At 35.1% G+C, this 21629-nt stretch overlaps 2 protein-coding genes across 2 annotated transcripts; both read left to right on the top strand.

The window, feature by feature from the left end:
* Positions 1–9691: 9691 nt before the first annotated feature.
* LOC149191695 (uncharacterized) lies at positions 9692–10849 on the top strand. Its single transcript, XM_089406748.1, has 2 exons — positions 9692–9811; positions 9935–10849. The coding sequence occupies exons 1-2, from the start codon at positions 9692–9694 to the stop codon at positions 10847–10849; spliced, it is 1035 nt and encodes a 344-aa protein (XP_089262874.1).
* A 720-nt stretch (positions 10850–11569) lies between these two features.
* On the top strand, positions 11570–12793 carry LOC149191694 (uncharacterized). The gene has a single exon (XM_089406747.1). The coding sequence runs from the start codon at positions 11570–11572 to the stop codon at positions 12791–12793; it is 1224 nt and encodes a 407-aa protein (XP_089262873.1).
* The last annotated feature ends 8836 nt before the right edge of the window (positions 12794–21629 follow it).

Below are 21629 nucleotides of genomic sequence, written 5' to 3'. Positions count from 1 at the left end.
AGGTCATCATGACAGAGGGTCATTTGGTCTCTGAGAGGACCGAGGAGGAAATTGCAAGTGGACACTTTAATTTCGTTTCTTTTGTTATTATTTTAATTTCTTAGAGAAAAAGTACTTAGGAAGATAAAAGTTGAAATTAAACAAGTTGTTGTAGTTAATTATTATCATTTTTTTTTCATGTTAACTTTTACAGATCATAGGGTAGGGAAATAAACAGTTTTAGAACTGAAAATGAACTATCAGAATGTAACTAACATTAGTTAAGAGATTGTTTTCAAGAAATTATTGAAAAGGAGATAAAATGCATTTTACGGGTTCGACTTTTAGAGAAAGAGAAATATAATAAAAACATCTCTGAGCACACAAGTTATATTTTGGCATCCCACAATTGTCTATCTACAATTTGTTGAATTGCTTGATACAGTGAAAGTAAATTCTCTGGTATCTATTCTACAAAGCATATATATATATATATATATATATATATATATATATATATATATATATATTGTTCTACTCGTATTGGCTACACAGGCCAAGAAATCAACAAAATCTTGCAAGTATAGACACGAAAGAAACTACAAAGACGAGGCCGCATAGTCCGAGAATTATTAAATCAAAAGAGAAAACATAGTCCCTACAAGATACACAAATTCCGACCAGCAAACAAAGATACCAATAGTACAGGTAGTTCTGAAGAGGAAACCGTCTCTTTTTATTCACAAAAGTAACCGTAAATCTCTGTTCAATATACATACAGTCTATGCAAAATAAAATTGTACAAATCGAATGAGATTGTAATAGTGGACAGGTTTTAGAAACCCTAACTGTAAACAAACCTAGAGCAACAACCCATAACAAAAACATTGCAAGTCTAACAGACTCGGCTACATTATATCGACCAGCCAAAAGTCTTCACAACAGACTACCCTAACCGAAGCCAGCGGCAGAGATAAACAAGTGAACAAGATTGACAAGGAGCGACCCTACCCGGGTCTAGCCAGCACGCCACAAAGCCGAAGCCAAGTCCTCCGGGACGAACCCACCTGCAACAAAATCGCTAACAATAAAGCGTGAGCATTTCGCGACAAGAATAGAACAAGGAACAAAAAAATATGTAAACATAGGGTTCGAGTTTACTAGTGCAGAGAAAGAGTGCCGGGTTACAATCACCAAGGGTCCCTCTGCTAAAAAAGGAGCAAGCGAGACAGATAAATGCATAGAAAGGGGAGAAGAATGATAGCATATAACGGGACCTTACCTTCGCCGTTGAAGAAGAAATCGAAGCTGAAGACCCTCACACCACAACCTGTTAAGGAAACAGGGCAATATGACCAGAGAACTCTGAGAATGGTTGAATCAAAGAAACCAAGAAAGGAACAGTCGCAGAGTCCAACAAAACGACCAACTGTAACCACACACACAGAGAAAATTCACAATTTTTTCAAATAAGCTAATTTCCATAGCACAACAGAGTATATTAAGCACCGAGGCAAAAGAACAAGAGAAAACTAGTGCCGAACAAGTGTATCTCACTAGAGAGTGAAGCTTAACAGGTTTCGTAGATAGAGACCGAACCAAAGCACAAGAAGCATCACAAAGGATGATTACACAGTGAAACCCTCGAGCTCCAACAGAATGCCGTTGAAGAAGAAATCGAAGCCGAAGACCCTCAGACCACAACGTGTTAAGGAAACAGGGCAATATGACCAGAGAACTCTCAGAATGGTTGAATCAACAAAACCAAGAAAGGAACAGTCGCAGAGTCCAACAAAACAACCAATTGTAACCACACAAAGAGAGAAAATTCACAATCTTTTCAAATAAGCTCATTTCCATAGCACAACAGAGTATATTAAGCACCGAGGCAGAAGAACAAGAGAAAAACAGTGTCGAACAAATGTATCTCACTAGAGAGTGAAGCTTAACACGTTTTGTAGATCGAGACCGAACCAAAGCACAAGAAGCAGCACACACTCTTACAGTGAAAATCACACCAGAAGGATGACTACAGAGTGAAACCCAACAGAATGACTAGCAAATGACCGGGAGAATAGGGTTTGTGGTTCACTTATCAAAGCAGGAGTGAGATTATAGAGGAGTGGACACTTGTCCAAGAACTAACGGTGCTGGTACGAGTCATAAATAAGCCAAGATATCTAATAAATCATTGTAATCAACAACCCAATAAACTAATCACATAGTGAATCAAACTATTAATCATTTCAATTAATTTTTATCCTGCAATCTTTTAATTTTATAATATGGAATATAAAATACAAAGATAAGTTTTAAAATGTGAAAATAAATTTTAAAAGGCAAGTTCTTAAAATGAATTTAAAATACATTATATTATAGATATAAACTTGTTTAATTGAAAAGTGAAATTTTAATATTTAAATTTTTGATGTATTAAACCAAAATTTATAAAATAAAATCAAAAAGAAATTTAAAAATTCATGTCTATAGGGCATAGAGTTTCAATCTTTTTAGATTAACTTGAGACATAAAATCCAAATTTTAAATTTTTTAATATGGAAGATGCAATCTTTTAATTTTATAATATAAAATACAAAGATAAGTTTTAAAATGTGAAAATAAATCTTAAAACGCAAGTTCTTATAACGAATTTAAAATACATTATATTATAGATATAAACTTGTTTAATTGAAAAGTGAAATTTTAATATTTAAATGTTTGATGTATTAAACCAAAATTTATAAAATAAAATCAAAAAGAAATTTAAAAATTCATGTCTACAAGGCATAAAGTTTCAATCCTTTTAGTAGTTTCAATCCTTTTAGATTAACTTGAAACATAAATCCAAATTTTAAATTTTTTAATATGGAAGGATAAAAAATAAAAAATAAAATAAAATAGAATAAAATTTTTTTTAAAGTCTGAGATTAACTTCTAACAAGAAGCTATTAAATGAATTTAAATACATTATATTATAGATATAAATTAGTTTAATTATAAAGTGAAAATTTAATATTTAAATATATCATGAGATAAGCAAAATTTTATAAAATAAATGTCATAAAATGCAACAGAAATTTAGAAATCCATGTCTATAGGGTATAAAATTTCATTCTTCATTTACATCAACTTGAAACATAATATTTGCATGGTTTGTATAAATGTTAAAATTTTTAAACTTATTATTATTAACTATATCAAATTTTAACATGTAATTGTATAGAGTCATCCAATATAAAAAAAATAATTTTAAATTTCATTTTATCCAAATTTTAAATTTTATAATATGGAATATGAAATACAAAAGTAAGTTTTAGAATGTGAGAACAAATTTTAAAATGAAAGCTATTAAATGAATTTAAAGTACATTACATTACAGATATGAATTAGTTTAATTAAGAACTAAAATTTAAATATTTAAATATTTGATGGTATAAGAAAAAAAATTATAAGATAAAATGTCATAAAATGCAAAAGAACTTTGGAAATTCATGTCTACAAGGCATCAAATTTCATTTTTTGTTTGATATAAACTTGGAACATAAAATTTTCCATTCTTTGTATAAATGTTCAAAGTTTTGAGATTTCATCATTATTAATTATATCAAATTTTAACATGTAATTGCATAGGGTCATCTAATACAAGTAATTAATTTTAAATGTCATATTCCAATTCCCATTAAAACATATCCAATCTTTTAATTTTATAATATGGAATATAAAATGCAAAACTAACTTTTAAAATGTGAGAATAAATTTTAAAATGCAGCCTCTTAAATGAATTTAAAATACATTGTATTATAGATATAAATTGGTTTAATTAAAAACTAGAAAATTAATATTTAATATTTGTTGGAATAAACAAAAATTTATAAAATAAATTGCCATAAAATACAAAAATAAAATAAAAATTCATGTAAATTTCGATCAACTTGAAACATAAAATTTGAGATGTTTGTATAAATGTTTAAGTTTTAAGACTTCATCTTTATTAATTATATCAAATTTTAACATGTAATTGTAAAAAGTAATCTAATACAATAAAAAAGAAAAGAAGAGGAGGAGAGAAGTAAGTTTTAAATGTTATTAAAATATGTCCAAACTTTAAATTTTATAATATGGAATATAGAATAAAGAAGTAAGTTTTAAAATTCAAGCTCTTAAATGAACTTAAAGTACATTACATTATAGATATAAATTAGTTTAATTAAAAACTGAAAATTCAATGTTTAAATACTTTATGGGATAAGCAAAATTTTATAATAAAAAAATGTCTTCAGATGCAAAAGAAATTCATGTCTACAACTCATAAAATTTCAATCTTTTCTTACATTATAACTTGAAACATGATATTTGCATTGTTTGTATAAATGTTCAAATTTTGAAATTTATGATTATTAACTATATCAAAATTTTAACATGTAATTATGTAGAGTAATCCAATCTAAAAAAATAATTTTAAATTTCATTTTCCAATTCTCATTAAAATATATTCAAACTAGTAAATTTTATAATATGGAATATAGAATACAGAAGTAAGTTTTAAAATGTGAGAATAAATTTTAAAATTTTATAATATGGAATATAGAATACAAAAGTAAGTTTAAAATGTGAGAATAAATTTTAAAATAGAAGCTCTTAAATGAGTTTAAAATACATCAAAATTTTGTTTAATTAAAAACTAAAAAATTCATATTTAAATATGTGTTTGACTAAGCCAAAAACTTATAAAATAAAATTCCATAAAAGTTTAAAAGAGAAGCACAATGGAGGTCTAGCCAGACATTTTGTTATAGATAAAACTTTAAATCAGCTCAAACACTTCTATTACTCGCCACGAATGTGAAGGGATACGCAGCGATGTGTGAGTAGGTGTAAAGTCTGCCAATTAGCGTAAGGATATAGTCAAAACACCGGACTTTACACACCACTGCTTGTTCCAAGTAGACCATTGGACGCAGTCAGCATTGACTTTTGTCTTGGGACTGCCTAGAACGCAGCGAGGTTATGACTCGATGATGGTAGTGGTAGAGAGGTTTTAAAAAATGGCGCATTCCACCCCTTGTCGAAAAACTAGTGATGCCGCTCATGTAGCTCACCTGTTTTTCACTGAGATTGTTAGATTACACGACCTACCCAGATCTATAATTTCTGACACGGACGTGAAATTCACGGGACACTTTTGGCGCACCATGTGGAAGAATTTGGATACACAATTGAACTTCAGCTCTGCATATCATCCATAGACTGACGGGTAAACGAAAGTGGTGAATAGGAGTTCGGGGAACCTGCTACACAACCTGAATGGAGAGAATTCACAGTTATGGGATCGTAAGCTTGCTCAAGCAGAACTCGCTTATAATGATTCACCGAACCGCAGCACTGGACACAGTCCATTTCAGATCCTGTATGGCATGCATCCTCATGGAGTACGAGTTGTGGGATCTCGGAAAATTGGAGAAGAGAAGTGCCGATGGAGAAGATTTCGCTAAAGCGATGAATGATCTACATGAGCAAGTGAAATCAACGTTGCAGGGCAACATTCAGAAATAAAAACAACATGCAGATTTAAAGCGGCGAGAAGTGCAATTCAATGTAGGGGATGAAGTCCTTACACACTTCCGCAAAGAATAGTTTCCTAAGGGCGCATATAAGAAGGTGAAATTTAAGAAGATTGGCCACTGCAAAATTCTACGTAAATTCTCAGCTAACGCTTATAAAATACAGCTGCCACCAGATATAGGCATATCACCTATTTTCAACGCGGCAGACATGTTCCCATATACTGCCAACCCTGAAGATGGCAGTGTGGTACGGCCAGAACGTGACACCCAGTTTGAAGGTGGTTCTTGGATGAGGCAAATGCCTTCGGCTCAACCCCATGAGATCTAGAAGATTCTCGACACACAGGTGGCCAAGCAAACTCGCAAGAAAGAGTATCTGCGGTACCTTGTCAAGTGGAAGAACCGTCCTATCGAGGACAGTTCGTGGCTCGACGCAGCACAAATACAGAAGGCAGGTTATTCTGTGGAGGAGCTCATATAACGGAGCCATGACTTTTTATTACCCCAATAGCCTGATGCAGGAGCATCTCGCTGACGAAGGTCATCATGACAGAGGGTCATTTGGTCTCTGAGAGGACCGAGGAGGAAATTGCAAGTGGACACTTTAATTTCGTTTCTTTTGTTATTATTTTAATTTCTTAGAGAAAAAGTACTTAGGAAGATAAAAGTTGAAATTAAACAAGTTGTTGTAGTTAATTATTATCATTTTTTTTTCATGTTAACTTTTACAGATCATAGGGTAGGGAAATAAACAGTTTTAGAACTAAAAATGAACTATCAGAATGTAACTAACATTAGTTAAGAGATTGTTTCTAGGAAATTATTGAAAAGGAGACAAAATGCATTGTAACGGGTTCGGCTTTTAGAGAAATAGAAATATAATAAAAACATCTCTGAGCACACAAGTTATATTTTGGCATCCCACAATTGTCTATCTACAATTTGTTGAATTGCTTGATACAGTGAAAGTAAATTCTCTGGTATCTATTCTACAAAGCATATATATATATATATATTGTTCTACTCGTATTGGCTACACAGGCCAAGAAATCAACAAAATCTTGCAAGTATAGACACGAAAGAAACTACAAAGATGAGGCCGCATAGTCCTAGAATTATTAAATCAAAAGAGAAAACGGAGTCCCTACAAGATCCACAAATTCCGACCAGCAAAGAAAGATACCAATAGTACAGGTAGTTCTGAAGAGGAAACCGTCTCTTTTTATTCACAAAAGTAACCGTAAATCTCTGTTCAATATACATACAGTCTATGCAAAATAACATTGTACAAATCGAATGAGATTGTAATAGTGGACAGGTTTTAGAAACCCTAACTGTAAACAAACCTACAACAACAACCCAGAACAAAAACATTGCAAGTGTAACAGACTCAGCTACATTATGTCGACCAGCCAAAAGTCTTCACAATAGACTACCCTAACCGAAGCCAGCAGCAGAGATAAACAAGTGAACAATATTGACAAGGAGCGACCCTACCCGGGTCTAGCCAGCACGGCACAAAGCCGAAGCCAAGTCCTCTGGGACGAACCCACCTGCAACAAAATCGCTAACAATAAAGCGTGAGCATTTTGCGACAAGAATAGAACAAGGAACAAAAAAATATGTAAACATATGGTTCGAGTTTACTAGTGCAGAGAAAGAGTGCAGGGTTACAATCACCAAGGGTCCCTCTGCTAAAAAAGGAGCAAGCGAGACATATAAATGCATAGAAAGGGGAGAAGAATGATAGCATATAACGGGACCTTACCTTCGCCGTTGAAGAAGAAATCGAAGCTGAAGACCCTCACACCACAACCTGTTAAGGAAACAGGGCAATATGACCAGAGAACTCTGAGAATGGTTGAATCAAAGAAACCAAGAAAGGAACAGTCGCAGAGTCCAACAAAACAACCAACTGTAACCACACACACAGAGAAAATTCACAATTTTTTCAAATAAGCTAATTTCCATAGCACAACAGAGTATATTAAGCACCGAGGCAGAAGAACAAGAGAAAACCAGTGCCGAACAAGTGTATCTCACTAGAGAGTGAAGCTTAACAGGTTTTGTAGATAGAGACCGAACCAAAGCACAAGAAGCAGCACAAAGGATGATTACACAGTGAAACCCTCGAGCTCCAACAGAATGCCGTTGAAGAAGAAATCGAAGTCGAAGACCCTTAGACCACAACCTATTAAGGAAACAGGGCAATATGACCAGAGAACTCTCAGAATGGTTGAATCAACAAAACCAAGAAAGGAACAGTCGCAGAGTCCAACAAAACAACCAATTGTAACCACACAAACAGAGAAAATTCACAATCTTTTCAAATAAGCTCATTTCCATAGCACAACAGAGTATATTAAGCACCGAGGCAGAAGAACAAGAGAAAACCACTGTTGAACAAATGTATCTCACTAGAGAGTGAAGCTTAACACGTTTTGTAGATCGAGACCGAACCAAAGCACAAGAAGCAGCACACACTCTTACAATGAAAATCACACCAGAAGGATGACTACAGAGTGAAACCCAACAGAATGACCCAATCAAAAGAAATATAAAAATTCTATAGGAGTCATAGAGAATCTTTTTAGATTAACTTGTCAAATCCTTTATAATAGTGCAAGTTCAATCCATCCAAAATAAAATAAAATTTTTTCAATATAAGTTTTAGATTAAAGATGCAATCTTTCCATTTTATAATATAAAATACAAAGATAAGTTTTAAAATGTGAAAATAAATTTTAAAACGCAAGTTCTTATAAGGAATTTAAAATACATTAGATTATAGATATAAACTTGTTTAATTGAAAAGTGAAATTTTAATATTTAAATGTTTGATGTATTAAACCAAAATTTATAAAATAAAATCAAAAAGAAATTTAAAAATTCATGTCTACAAGGCATAAAGTTTCAATCCTTTTAGATTAACTTGAAACATAAATCCAAATTTTAAATTTTTTAATATGGAAGGATAAAAAATAAAAAATAAAATAAAATAGAATAAAAATTGTTTTAAAGTATGAGATTAACTTCTAAAAACAAGCTATTAAATGAATTTAAATACATTATATTATAGATATAAATTAGTTTAATTATAAACTGAAAATTTAATATCTAAATATATCATGAGATAAGCAAAATTTTATAAAATAAATGTCATAAAATGCAACAAAAATTTGGAAATTCATGTCTATAGGGTATAAAATTTCATTCTTTATTTACATCAACTTGAAACATAATATTTGCATGGTTTGTATAAATGTTCAAATTTTTAAACTTATTATTATTAACTATATCAAATTTTAACATGTAATTGTATAGAGTCATCCAATATAAAAAAATTAATTTTAAATTTCATTTTATCCAAATTTTAAATTTTATAATATGGAATATGAAATACAAAAGTAAGTTTTAGAATGTGAGAACAAATTTTAAAATGAAAGCTATTAAATGAATTTAAAGTACATTACATTACAGATATGAATTAGTTTAATTAAGAACTAAAATTTAAATGATCCATCCCTTCACTGAACCTTTCGATGATCCCCCTGTTCCTTCTCCGTAGCCGGCAGACCCAAAGAATTTCTCCCCCGCCCCCCAACATATACCTCCGTCCACAAAGGACTTTTCTGTTGGATCCATCCCTATTCTCATCTCCTCTTCGTCCTCGGGGGCCAGGCCAGATAAAGGGAAGGGGAAAATGCAATCTGTTGTCCCCACCCCTCCAAACTCCCCTTTCTCCTCCCCTGTCAATCTTTTTGACAGTGATCTCGACCTCTTGCAAACCAGGGCTTCTCTTCAGCTTGAACCCCTCACGATCCATAAACCTGGGGCTTGCTCGCCTGTAATCAGCCCAGAATCGGCCAAGAACATTACGGTCCGGAGGAGGGGTCGGGGCAGCTCTCGACACTTCAGAGGCAGAACCATTGTAACTAATGAAGGCATCCGAAATCTTTCTCTTGTTGAAGTCCCTGTTCTTGATGATACATCTTCTCAGCCCCTTAGAGCACGCAAGGCTGCCAAATCTCCAAAATGATCTCTGTTTTATCTTTTAACATTCATGGTCTTGGTGTGGACCCAAAATTCATCACGTTAAAGAATTTTCTCTTCCATTCCAGGCCTCAATTATTCTTATACAGGAAACGATGCATGGGAAGGAGGACTCTCTGTCATATTTCCGTAAGATGTTGCCCTCCTGGCACATGGCTGCTACAAAAGCATCCGGACTTTCGAGTGGCATGATCTCCCTTTGGGATCCGTCAAAGGTCAAGGCGAAGGCCTACAGTTGCTTTGCTGGAATTCTAATATCAGTATCAACCCATGATATTGATTTTCCTATCAACATTCTCAATCTATATGCCCCGTACAAATCCCGTATTTCTTTCTAGAACAGGGTTTTTGCTTCTGACCTCTTCAATCTAAACAGTCTGATCATTGCGGGAGATACAAATGCTGTTTTGTACTCAAACGAGGTTTGGGGGATGGGCAAGATAAACAGTGCCTTGGCGGACCTCATCTCCTTCGAACTGATAAACAGGAACATGGTCGACATCATCCCTGCCCGGAACAGGCCGACATGGTCAAATGGTAGGGTCGGTAAGGCCTACATTGCCAAACGTTTGGACAGGGTATTCATCCACTTCAGCCTCATTGAAAAATTAGGCCTTCCAAAACTGTCTGTGGAGAATGTCATGATCTCGGATCACCTACCCATCCTCTTAACGTGGCCTGGCAAGATTTTCAAAAGAGGATACTCTTTCAATTTTGATAATAGCCTCCTCCTGGACTTTGCCTTCAATCTCTTTATTCAGACAGCATGGAAAGATATAAAGGTCCGGGAGCAAACGAATTTTATTTTTTCCACCTTCAGGGAAAAATTATCCGAGCTCAAGGACCTGGTGAAAAAATGGCAGTTCCAAAGACACCAGAAAGACAGGGCGGCCCTAAAGCGGGTTCATCAGGAAATTCAGTCCATTATGGAATCCACTGATTTTTACTCTTGCTCTCTCGAGAGGAAAGCTTGCATCAGGGATCTGGAGAAACGAAGATCTTGCTTACTAAAACATGACGAGGCAAAATGGAGGCTCAAAAGCCGGGCCACTTGGCTTGAATTGGGCGACAAAAACACGAAATTCTTCCATAAGTTCGCCAATGCTCGTAGAGAGAGGAACTACATTTGGAAAATAAAGGATGAACTCGGGAATGAGGCCATCTCGCAGGAGGACATCACTCGGCTCGCGTTAAGATTCTTCAACAAACAGTACAGCAGATCAAATGATATTACTTTCAGTGATATCCGATGAGGGATTGATCCTATGCCTCTGATGTTTGATCATGATATGAATGAGGAAATTTTCCGTCCTGTTGATGAGGATGAACTTCTTAGCGCCATGAAAAATTTCAAAAAGGATAAGGTCCCCGGCCCAGACGGCTAGACCATTGGCTTCCTCACTCACTTTTTTGACCTCTTTAAAAATGACTTGCTAAGCATGGTCTATGCCTCCAGACAGACTGGTCAAATCCACAGCCATACTTCCTCCACTCTCATCGCCCTCATTCCGAAGAAAGATGAGCCTCAATCCTTCTCTGATTTCCGCCCTATCTCGCTTTGCAACATCTCCTTCAAGATCATCACAGAGATCATTGCTCTCAGAATAAAGGGAACTCTGGCCCGTCATCTCTCCCCAAACCAGCATGCTTTCCTCAAGGGTCGTAACATTCATGATGCTATCGCCTCCACACAGGAATGTCTCCATTCCGTCGCTGTGAATAACACCAACACAACCATCCTGAAAATTGACTTGCAGCGGGCTTTCGATGTTATTGATTGGGGATATCTTCAATGTCTCCTAGCCAAAATTGGTTTATCTCCTGTTGTCATCTGCTGGATTATGGGGTGCATTGAAAATGTTAACTATGCAATTCTGGTGAATGGATAGCCTTCCCCTTTCTTCAAGGCCGAGAGGGGCCTCCAGAAAGGATGCCCTCTGTCCCCTATTCTCTTTATTCTTTCCATTGATGCCATGAGCCTCCATATCAATCGTGCTGTGGCTCTGAAAGAAATTATTCCGATAAGGATCTGCAAGAACATCAAGATGTCACACAACCTCTTCGTCGACGACATGCTCATATTTGCTATGCTCTCCATGGCTACTTGGCTATGCATAAAATCCATCCTGGATCGTTTTCACAAAGCCTCGGGGCTGGCCATGAACAAAGCAAAAACAATTATCTACCATAATGGTGTCGACGAACTTCTCATCAGCCGGATCGCCCAAATTTTCGACATTCAATATAAGCCTCTTTCAGATGGAATCAAGTATCTTGGCTTCAGGTTAAAGGGACGCTCCTACAAGTCGAAGGACTGGCGCTGGCTCGTTGATCGCTTTCTCATCAAGCTCGCTCTCTGGAGCTTCCGCACCCTCTCTTTAGGAGGCAGGGTTGTTCTCGTCAAATCGGTCCTAACACAGCTCTCAGTCTTCTGGGGTCACCTATTTCTTCTCCCGACTTGCATTATCCAAGCAATCAACAGAATTATTTCCTGCTTCATTTGGGGAGCAAAGGCTGAGCGTTGCAAAATTCACCTCGCAAAGCTGGACCTTCTCACCCTGCCGAAAAACTCTGATGGATGGGGCATTCTGAACATCAAAATTTTTGGGGCTGCTCTTATTTGCAAATCCCTTTGGAGGGGTGTTTTTGGTACCAACCTGTGGAGTGACATCATTCGACAAAAATATCAAAGAGGCAGGGGAATTCAATTCTGGTTCAGATTTGATTCTATCGGCATCAAACGAGGCTCTGCAATCTGGCTCAGTTTTCGTAGGGTCCAACAATATTTCCTCAGCAATCTAAAATGGAAAATTTACACAGGTAGTAAGATTTTCATTGGTTTGGACTCCTTCGTTGGATTCAGAGGAACAATACACGTTCCTCCTCCTCTTCTATTCTTCCTCCGCAGATCTGGCTTCTTTACATGGAACCGAATCATCAAGGAATGGAGTGGCTCTTCACCTGTGCTTCGGGATGCTAATGACCTTCATCTCCCAATCGACCTCCACCCTCTTTGGTCCGATCTGTCTTCCTCTCTCCAGCGGGGAGGCTTTCAGCATTCCACCATTGATGACCACCTGATCTGGTCCCTTCCTTTCTCTGTTCCGCATGCAAAAGTAAAGGACATATACTCTGATCTCATTTCTGTTAACGCACCAGCAAATCGGCGCTTTCCAGTCTTCTGGTGGAAGCTTTGATTCCCCCTTAAGATTATCTTATTCTCCTGGTTGGTGCTCTTCAACAAGAATTTAACTTGGGACTCCTTGAGGCGGCGGTCATGGCACGGCCCCAGCAGATGTGCTCTCTGCAATATGGATGAGGAGACAAACTTCCAACTCTTCTTCAAATGCTCTATCACCCAACAAATCTGGTATGACCTTGCTCAATTTTTCTCTTTTCAACATCTTAATTTCATCTCTGTGGATGCAGCGTTTGTCTGGTGGGGGCACCGAAAAACTCTTCGGCCCATTTTGCCCATCACCATCTGGTCACTTTGGAGGTGGCGGAACCTGAAAATTTTCGAGGACTCTTCTCTATCCGCCGAATTTGTCCTATCATCTGTGTCTGCTCATTATCTCCCCATTAGCTGAATCGGTTCTCTGGTTTTTGTTTTTTGTTCTGAAAATGTTGTAAATCAGGTTCATGTTTTCATGATGGTTATCTGCTCAACATGGTTTTGAGATGCTGTCTATCGCTACTAGAAGGCGTTTTTCAACAATCATTCAGAACTATCTGAACATTTTGTTTTTATATTTCCTCAATATAATATCAAGAATTTCTTTCTAAAAAAAAAAGAAAAAAAATTATAAGATAAAATGTCATAAAATGCAAAAGAACTTTGGAAATTCATGTCTACAAGGCATCAAATTTCATTTTTTGTTTGATATAAACTTGAAACATAAAATTTTCCATTCTTTGTATAAATGTTCAAATTTTTGAGATTTCATCATTATTAATTATATCAAATTTTAACATGTAATTGTATAGGGTCATCTAATACAAATAATTAATTTTTAATGTCATATTCCAATTCCCATTAAAACATATCCAATCTTTTAATTTTATAATATGGAATATAAAATGCAAAACTAACTTTTAAAATGTGAGAATAAATTTTAAAATGCAGCCTCTTAAATGAATTTAAAATACATTGTATTATAGATATAAATTGGTTTAATTAAAAACTAGAAAATTAATATTTAAATATTTGTTGGAATAAACAAAAATTTATAAAATAAATAGCCATAAAATACAAAAAAAAAAAAAAAAAAAATTCATGTAAATTTCGATCAACTTGAAACATAAAATTTGAGTTTTAAAATTCAAGCTCTTAAATGAAATTAAAGTACATTATAGATATAAATTAGTTTAATTAAAAACTGAAAATTCAGTGTTTAAATACTTTATGGGATAAGCAAAATTTTATAATGAAAAAATGTCTTCACATGCAAAAGAAATTCATGTCTACAACTCATAAAATTCTAATCTTTTCTTACATTATAACTTGAAACATGATATTTGCATTGTTTGTATAAATGTTCAAATTTTGAAATTTATGATTATTAACTATATCAAAATTTTAACATGTAATTATGTAGAGTCATCCAATCTAAAAAAAATATTTTTAATTTCATTTTCCAATTCTCATTAAAATATATTCAAACTAGTAAATTTTATAATATGGAATATAGAATACAAAAGTAAGTTTTATATTATTATTATTAGTGAATGAACAATGTTCTTTATTTAGTTATTTTTCCTAAATATTTTAAAAGGACAAGTGATGGATATTAATGTTTTAATTTTATACTAATGAATGAATGAAAGATGTTATTTTTCCTAGGTTTAGGTCTTGTCTAGATAGTTAAAAGGATAAACCATGTATAGTAATGTTCTAATTTCTTCTTTAATTATTATTATTTATTCACTAATATTATAAAGTCAGAAATTGTTGGTTTACTTCTTTATGGATATTACCAACTTAAAAAATACAATATCAAATGGTTGGTTTAATAGAATAGCCTAATTATTGTATTGGTGTGAGGCTTGCATATACTCAGAATATTTGTTTACATCATCAAGTTTAGTCAATTCCAACAAAATTTTCACTTGCACATTAGTTCACTTCGCTCAATATGTTTCTTCGACAAATGCCAAAAAGGATTACAAGGACCAAACTACCCTTTCTCTAATAATATCATTGGAAATGCTAACAAACTCCACTTGATCCAATAATCTAACCATGTTTTCATATCCACCTTCATACATAGCCTTGTGCATTTCCTACCTACTCACCTTACCTCTCAAGGCACCACATGATTTATCTCACATCACATACAACCATCTCGCTGCATTTACAACAACATCTCTATTATTTTTGTACAAACTTAGAAGACAAAATATTAGAAAAATGCATACATTGCTAGTCTATTGTGAAACATCGATTTTTGTCTTCTTTCAAACATAATATTTGTTTTGAATAACTCTAATATCATCCACACCAATAGGGATTTTATCATTGATACACATTCTCTTTCATGGGGATGCCATCGCAGCACTAACAATCACCATGACTCGATGAGTCTTGTCAAAGGATTTCGTACAAATGTGTAACGTTTATTTTCTATTCTTGAGTTTTTGTATGGGACGGAATAAAAAAAATCACATGAATACCATGATTCCTCACATATATGCCTCTCCTAGACAATATTTATAAACTACGGTACTTGGGGGCAAATCAGGGGCTTTTCTAAAACCAAGAATAACTTGCTTTTCAATGGGTTAAAAGATACTCTTTCTATTGGCAACGAATTGTGTCTCCCTCTTCTCTGCAATGGTTGAGCCATTTCTAAAGAAATCATATCCCAACCTCAATCACACAACTTTATGAATGTCACAATAAAAATCCATTAGGTTCTTCCACACATTGTGAACTAACTCCCTATTGTTGTCTTTGTAGAGTTAGGACAAAGGCTATTTGAAGGATTATAGCATTCACTGAATGCATTCAAGAACTTTGAACAAACCTTTCATCTTTCAAAGTTCTAGATATAGGACATATCCATGAATCTTGAATTTTTTTCACCTACCTACAAAGACTTGCGTCACAACATTCCTCAAACAATATTCATTCAAGGAATAATGAGAGGAGACTAACTCCTCACTATCTTTGCTTTCATTTATAGCACACCTCACCAAGAATACTTGGGAACGATGTTTATATTAGTAATACTCCTATGCAAGGCTACAAAATATCAACAATAGATTATCATGCATATGAGAAGAACATTGTCTTCCTTCTATCGAATCGTGCGCACACCAAGTCTCTTTGTCAATATTTTCCACATCTCTGTCGAGTGGTTATCTTAGATCTCCAAACTCCTCCCATCATTTCTCACGGTCACAAATTTGAACAAAATAAATTTTATGTAAATCCAAGTCGAAATTTTCAATATGTGTGCTCAAACTAATAACCCCTACAAACACAAAATATATAAACTATGAACCATACAAAGACCTCCAGTATACTCTATTGTGTGTGTGTGTGGGGGTGGGTCATTGTGCCTAGTCATCATAGTTATTAACACAGAGTGTTTCTTACTAAGAAAGAAGTATGACATTCCATGTTCGTAATAAATACCATAACTAAGTATGTACAAGAAGAGTATTTGCAGAGCAATAGAAAAGATATTGATCGAGTAAAATAATAATAATAATAATAATAATAATAATAATAATAATAATATTTGTGCAAAACTAGAAACAAGATTCCTCTACGAAGATTAGCATACAATCGTAATATTCCATTATTGTAGACATGCAAGAAGTATCTTAATGTAGTAATTGTAAACAAAATATTGATAGTTCTAAATCAACAAAAGGTTCTTTCCACATAAGTTACATGAGAGCTCGAAAACCCTAAGTATATTTAAGATTAAATGAGTTGTATCCCATAGCAGAAGACTAAAACAACACATTCAAAAATGAATAACTAAAAATAAACCCTACGAAGGGCCTCACCCTTCAAAGTCCTGCGTGCACCCATATTATGCATTTTCACCACATTATAGACCCTTAAGTCGACGTCCATGAGAAATTAAAAATAAAAAACCTTCATGTGAATGTGTGGATAAAGTAAAATCATGTCCCTTGCATTTTTCTGGGCACATGAGCACAAACCCCTGGGAGGGGCTACGCTTACCTATAAACACATTTTACAAATTACAATATGCAATTAAGTAGAAGAAGTTGCTTAGCCATGACGTGTCAAAAAGAGAAGTAGTGTTATTTAGAACATGGAACCCTTTCAAAGCACCTCGAGCGAGGATAGATCCTTGAATAGGGAAAGACTTTCTTGTAATTCGAGCTCGACACTCCTTACACTTACCTAGAAATAGAGTTGTGAGAGTCAGAATCACACTAAATTCACAAAATGTAAATTGAGAACTAAGTGGTTCAAGGGATGGTTACAAATACTTGTACAAGGGGTAAGGGAGATACAACCTTTTCTGCAAGCGGATATGTAAAGTAATAGAGGGGTTAATTCGAATCGGCCATACAGTTAAGAGAAGGAGATGTTGAGGAAACACAATCATGTCAAACACCATAAAATATTATTATATTTTGATATTGGAACGAGGAATATTACCTAATGAAATTGGAGCCAAGGATCATTTTTGGAGTGACGAGAGGTAAAAGCTTAAGGAAGTTATTGTCTCAAAGGGAGGAAACCCTCATCGCCTTTAAGAAATGTAAACTTGCCATGTTAACCAGTTAAGAACTAAGAGAGCCACGGAGGAAGCTTAAACGGATGCAAGATATATACAAGTGAAAGAAGCAAGAAATGAGTGACAATTTCTTAAAAGCTCTCTTCTACTTGTAAGTCACCATGAAGATGTACACCTCTCACACAACAGACTTGGGAACCCACACTTAGAGTCACAATATAAAGGAGAAATTTACAGGTCGTCCCTCAAGGCAAATGAAAACTATGTTAGGGTTTGGAGGATAGATGCAAAGCAACAAGCTTTCCCCGCGAGAACAAAATTTACAACGATACTTTGACAGAGGGTTTGGATTGGGTAGTTACCCAAACCCTTACCCGATGCAATCTCCTCCATCCATTTCAAAGATCAAATCATGAACGTCCATGACACCTAAGGTACCACCTCAGGCAACTGAAGCTTAGCCACATATCATAGTTGACCTCACATGTATTCAATAAACGCATTTCCCTATAATAAATGACCTTCGCATCGTGTATGGAAACCATATTGTATTCTGGAACCTTGTAAGAGAATTCCCTCCACGAGAAATTTATATTATGACTCCGAGACTTTATATGAATGCCAATAGATGCTTCCATAGACAATGAGTTGAATTCCTAATGATGTCCTTGTAGAGTTGGAGAAACACTTTTGAAGGATTCCAAAACTCATTGATAACACTCTAGAAATTTGAACTTAGGTTTTGTCTCTTTTTTTTCAAAAGTTTTCATCAAGAGAGGAGGATGTTTTCCATAGTTCACGAATGGTCATGCTTACAAATTCCTACTTTTTCTTCGTCATGGCCTCTATTTCCTTTTGTTATCCTCTCTCATTTGACAACTCATTTTACAGTTACCCCTTTTGCAACACCCGACTCTCATCTGGCTCCCAAACTTGGGGAATGCAAGCTCAGGGTTTCTTGATATAGTTTATCGTTTCCTCATATCCTCCCATCCAACCAAGCTCAAGCTTACTCTTCATATTCATATTCAAGGACATCTTGATGACCTCATTAGAAAACTTAGAAATTTCATTCTTTCCACATGGGAAGCTATTTGGAGTAGTAGTGTGCCTAAGATAATTAGATGCTTGCCCCATATTTACCATGGATATTTCGAAATGGAAAGATCTTTGGAAACCCTCGGTGGTTAGGATTTCACCCAAAAACCTAGTCGCTCAACCTTTGATTCATTTGCATGGATTTTCCGCACATCGTTCAATGGTCAATCTTAGCGATTTGAAAAATAAATATTTTTCTTTTGCAGGTATGGTTGGCGATCAAGCTAGCTCTTCTTCTGTTTCATACAACTCTATGTTGAATTTTGGTTCTCGTCTTTGAGTGGTGCAAGCTATTTTTTCCGTTTACATTTTTGTGGATGAGGAAGCTTTAGACTGTGAAAAGTATTTTTCAAAGAATGGTTTGGTTTGCAGGTTTAACGGGTTATGGCCGTGGCTGGTTGATCCGTACAAATCCATCTCTAAGACATGGAACCCCTCTCCACCAAAGAACTAGATATTTACCCAAGTGCACGAGGTTTCTTCATTGTGGTTTTCGAAAAGATTGGAGGCATAAGGCTACGTGTGAAGTTGGGCCATGGTTTTGGAGGAGCGTTGGCCTCTGCATGCAGCGCTAGTCTTCCACTTTAGATCTAGCAATGACATCAATTTCTAAAACCCCAATTTGGATAAGATTATCGAACGTTCCCTTGGAATTCAGGAATCACAAGTCGCTTTCCTGCATTAGGAACGTGCTTTGAAAATTCTATCGTTACTCTCATGCAACGTTTGTAGAAAACCAGTAAACCCTCGTGGGAAATGGATTACCTCCGGAAACCACAAGGAATCTTGTTGAAAAGGAAAACTCTTTGGGAGATTAGGCGGATTAGAAAAATTTCAAGAAAAATACGGTGCATTTAATGAAGAATGACTTGCTGGAATTTACAGAGAATGTGGGTTGGATTCAAGTTGGGAAGAATGGAATAAGTTTTTCTCCAAGAAAAACAGGTAGCCATTCTATATCAAAATAAAAATACAGGGGAAGATGGAATGTAAATATGTTGGTATTTTGGAAAATATCTAGTTGGAAAGACACTGAGGTATTTGTATGATGGGGAGCTCGTTTGAGGGTTTGGGCCGAGCCTTTGTGGTCAATCTCAAACCCACAGGAAAGAATGGAATATGTAAAGGTTTTGGCCCCATCATCGAGTTTATAATCTATTTTAAATTTTAAATATAAAACATGAGTCAAAGCAACACAACTCTATCTTTATTGATATATATATTTTATATAACATAAAATCCCAGGAACAAAATAAAATAACTATTTTTTAATCTTACCATGGAAACAAAACAAAATCATCATTATCATATATTAGAAAAATGAATTTAATTAGGGAAGGGAACATATTAGCTATAATAGTATTCATATATTTGTCGAAATGGAAAGAGCTTTGGAAACCCTGGGTGGCTAGGGTTTCACCCAAAACCCTAGTCGTCAATCTTTGCTCTATTGCCATGGAGTTTTTTGCAAATGGTTCGGTGGTGAATCTTGTCGATTCGACAAATAAATCTTTCTCTTTTGCAGTTATGGATGGCGATCAAGCTACCTCTTCTTCAGTTTTGTACAACTCTATGTTGAATTTTTGTTCTCATCTTCGAGTGGTGCAAGCTACTTGTTTCATTTACATTTTTGTGGATGAGGAAGCTTTAGACCTCGAAAAGTGTTTTTCGAAGAATGGTTTTTTGGTTTACATGTTTAATAGGTTATGGATGTGGCTGGTTGATCTATATAAATCCATCTCTAATACATGGAAGCCCCTTTCGACGGAAGAACTGAATATTTACCGTAGTGTGTGAGGTTTCTTCAGTGTGGTTATCGAAAATATTGGAGACATAAGGCTACATTCGTAGAAAAGAAGCAAACCCTTGTGGAAAATGGATTACCTCAGGGAACCACAAGGAATCTCGTTGAAAAGGAAAATTCGTGGGAAGATTAGGCAGATGAGAAAAATTTCAAGAAGAATACTGTGCATTTAATGAAGAAAGACTCGCTGGAATTCGCAGAAAATGGGGGTTGGAATCAAGTTGGGAAGAAAGGAGTAAGTTTTTCTTCAAGAAAAATTGGAAGCCATTCTATATCAAAATAAAATTACAAGGGAAGAAGGAATGTAAATATGTTGGCAGTTTGGAAAATATTTAGTTGGAAAGACACAGAGGTATTTGTATGATGGGGAGCTCGTTTGAGGGTTTGGGATGAGCCTTTGTGGTCAATCTCAAACCCACAAGGAAGAGTGGAATATGTAAAGTTTTTGGCCTCGTCATCGAGATTCTTTAATACAAATCTTTATCCGTTTGGTTTTAAAAAAATAAAAATTTAATTGTAAATTACAAATTTTATATTGAAATATTTGATATAAAATTTACATGTTATGATAAAATTAGATTTTAATATGCAACTTCAAATTTTAAAATTCAATATCATCAACTCAGAGGGTCCCCATATGGTGAATCTAGTCACAAATATTGGGGGGATAGCCAAATGGAAAATGACCACTTGCCCCTGAGCTACATCACATGCATTGTCGAGGCATGAAGCGCAAGAAAGGGCAACACCAATTACAGAAATCCAGAATCTCTAAACCAGAGGAGGCCAAAATGAAGGCTAATACAAGGACTAAAGGGAGGCGACGATAAATTAATCGAGCATGACACACATTATAACATAGTAACAAAGAATAGATGGAAAATCATGAGTAGGATAGGGCTTCAAAAAATTTCTAGCCCACCGTAGTCGGTAACGACAATCAATCATAAACATTGTACTATAGACTACACTAAATCCAATAAATTCAAGACCAATAGAAATGTGACCACAACAGAAAGGATCATGAAAGGCACCGACACCAAAATTGATTATGGGGAGCCGAAAACTACAACAAAATACACCAACTCTAGAAGAGGCCACAATGTCCAACGAGAAGTCTCATTGATACAGTCAAAGTTACCCATTAATTCACCTTCTCCCTCTCTCTACTAATACCAAACTACTAATCCATAAACTCATTAAAAAAAGCACAAAAAAGACCAAACCATTGGCACAAGCCAAGACCCTTCGAGCAAAAAGGGAAAAAAGAAATTCCTAGTGGTTACATGAAATTTTTTTTGTGCACCCCCTCGACGTTGAAAGGCCCAAGAAATAATCCCACTTAAGACGAGGGAGTGGTGTAACACATCATAAAATAATCCACTAGAACTCTCCAAACAGATG

Source organism: Pinus tabuliformis, chromosome 2_2 (genome assembly GCF_031772625.1).
Source record: "Pinus tabuliformis cultivar Carrire ecotype Pingquan chromosome 2_2, CPIR1, whole genome shotgun sequence".
In the NCBI taxonomy this organism is placed as follows: domain Eukaryota; kingdom Viridiplantae; phylum Streptophyta; class Pinopsida; order Pinales; family Pinaceae; genus Pinus; species Pinus tabuliformis.
Note: the sequence above shows the minus strand (reverse complement) of the source record. Positions and strands in the feature narration are given on the sequence as shown.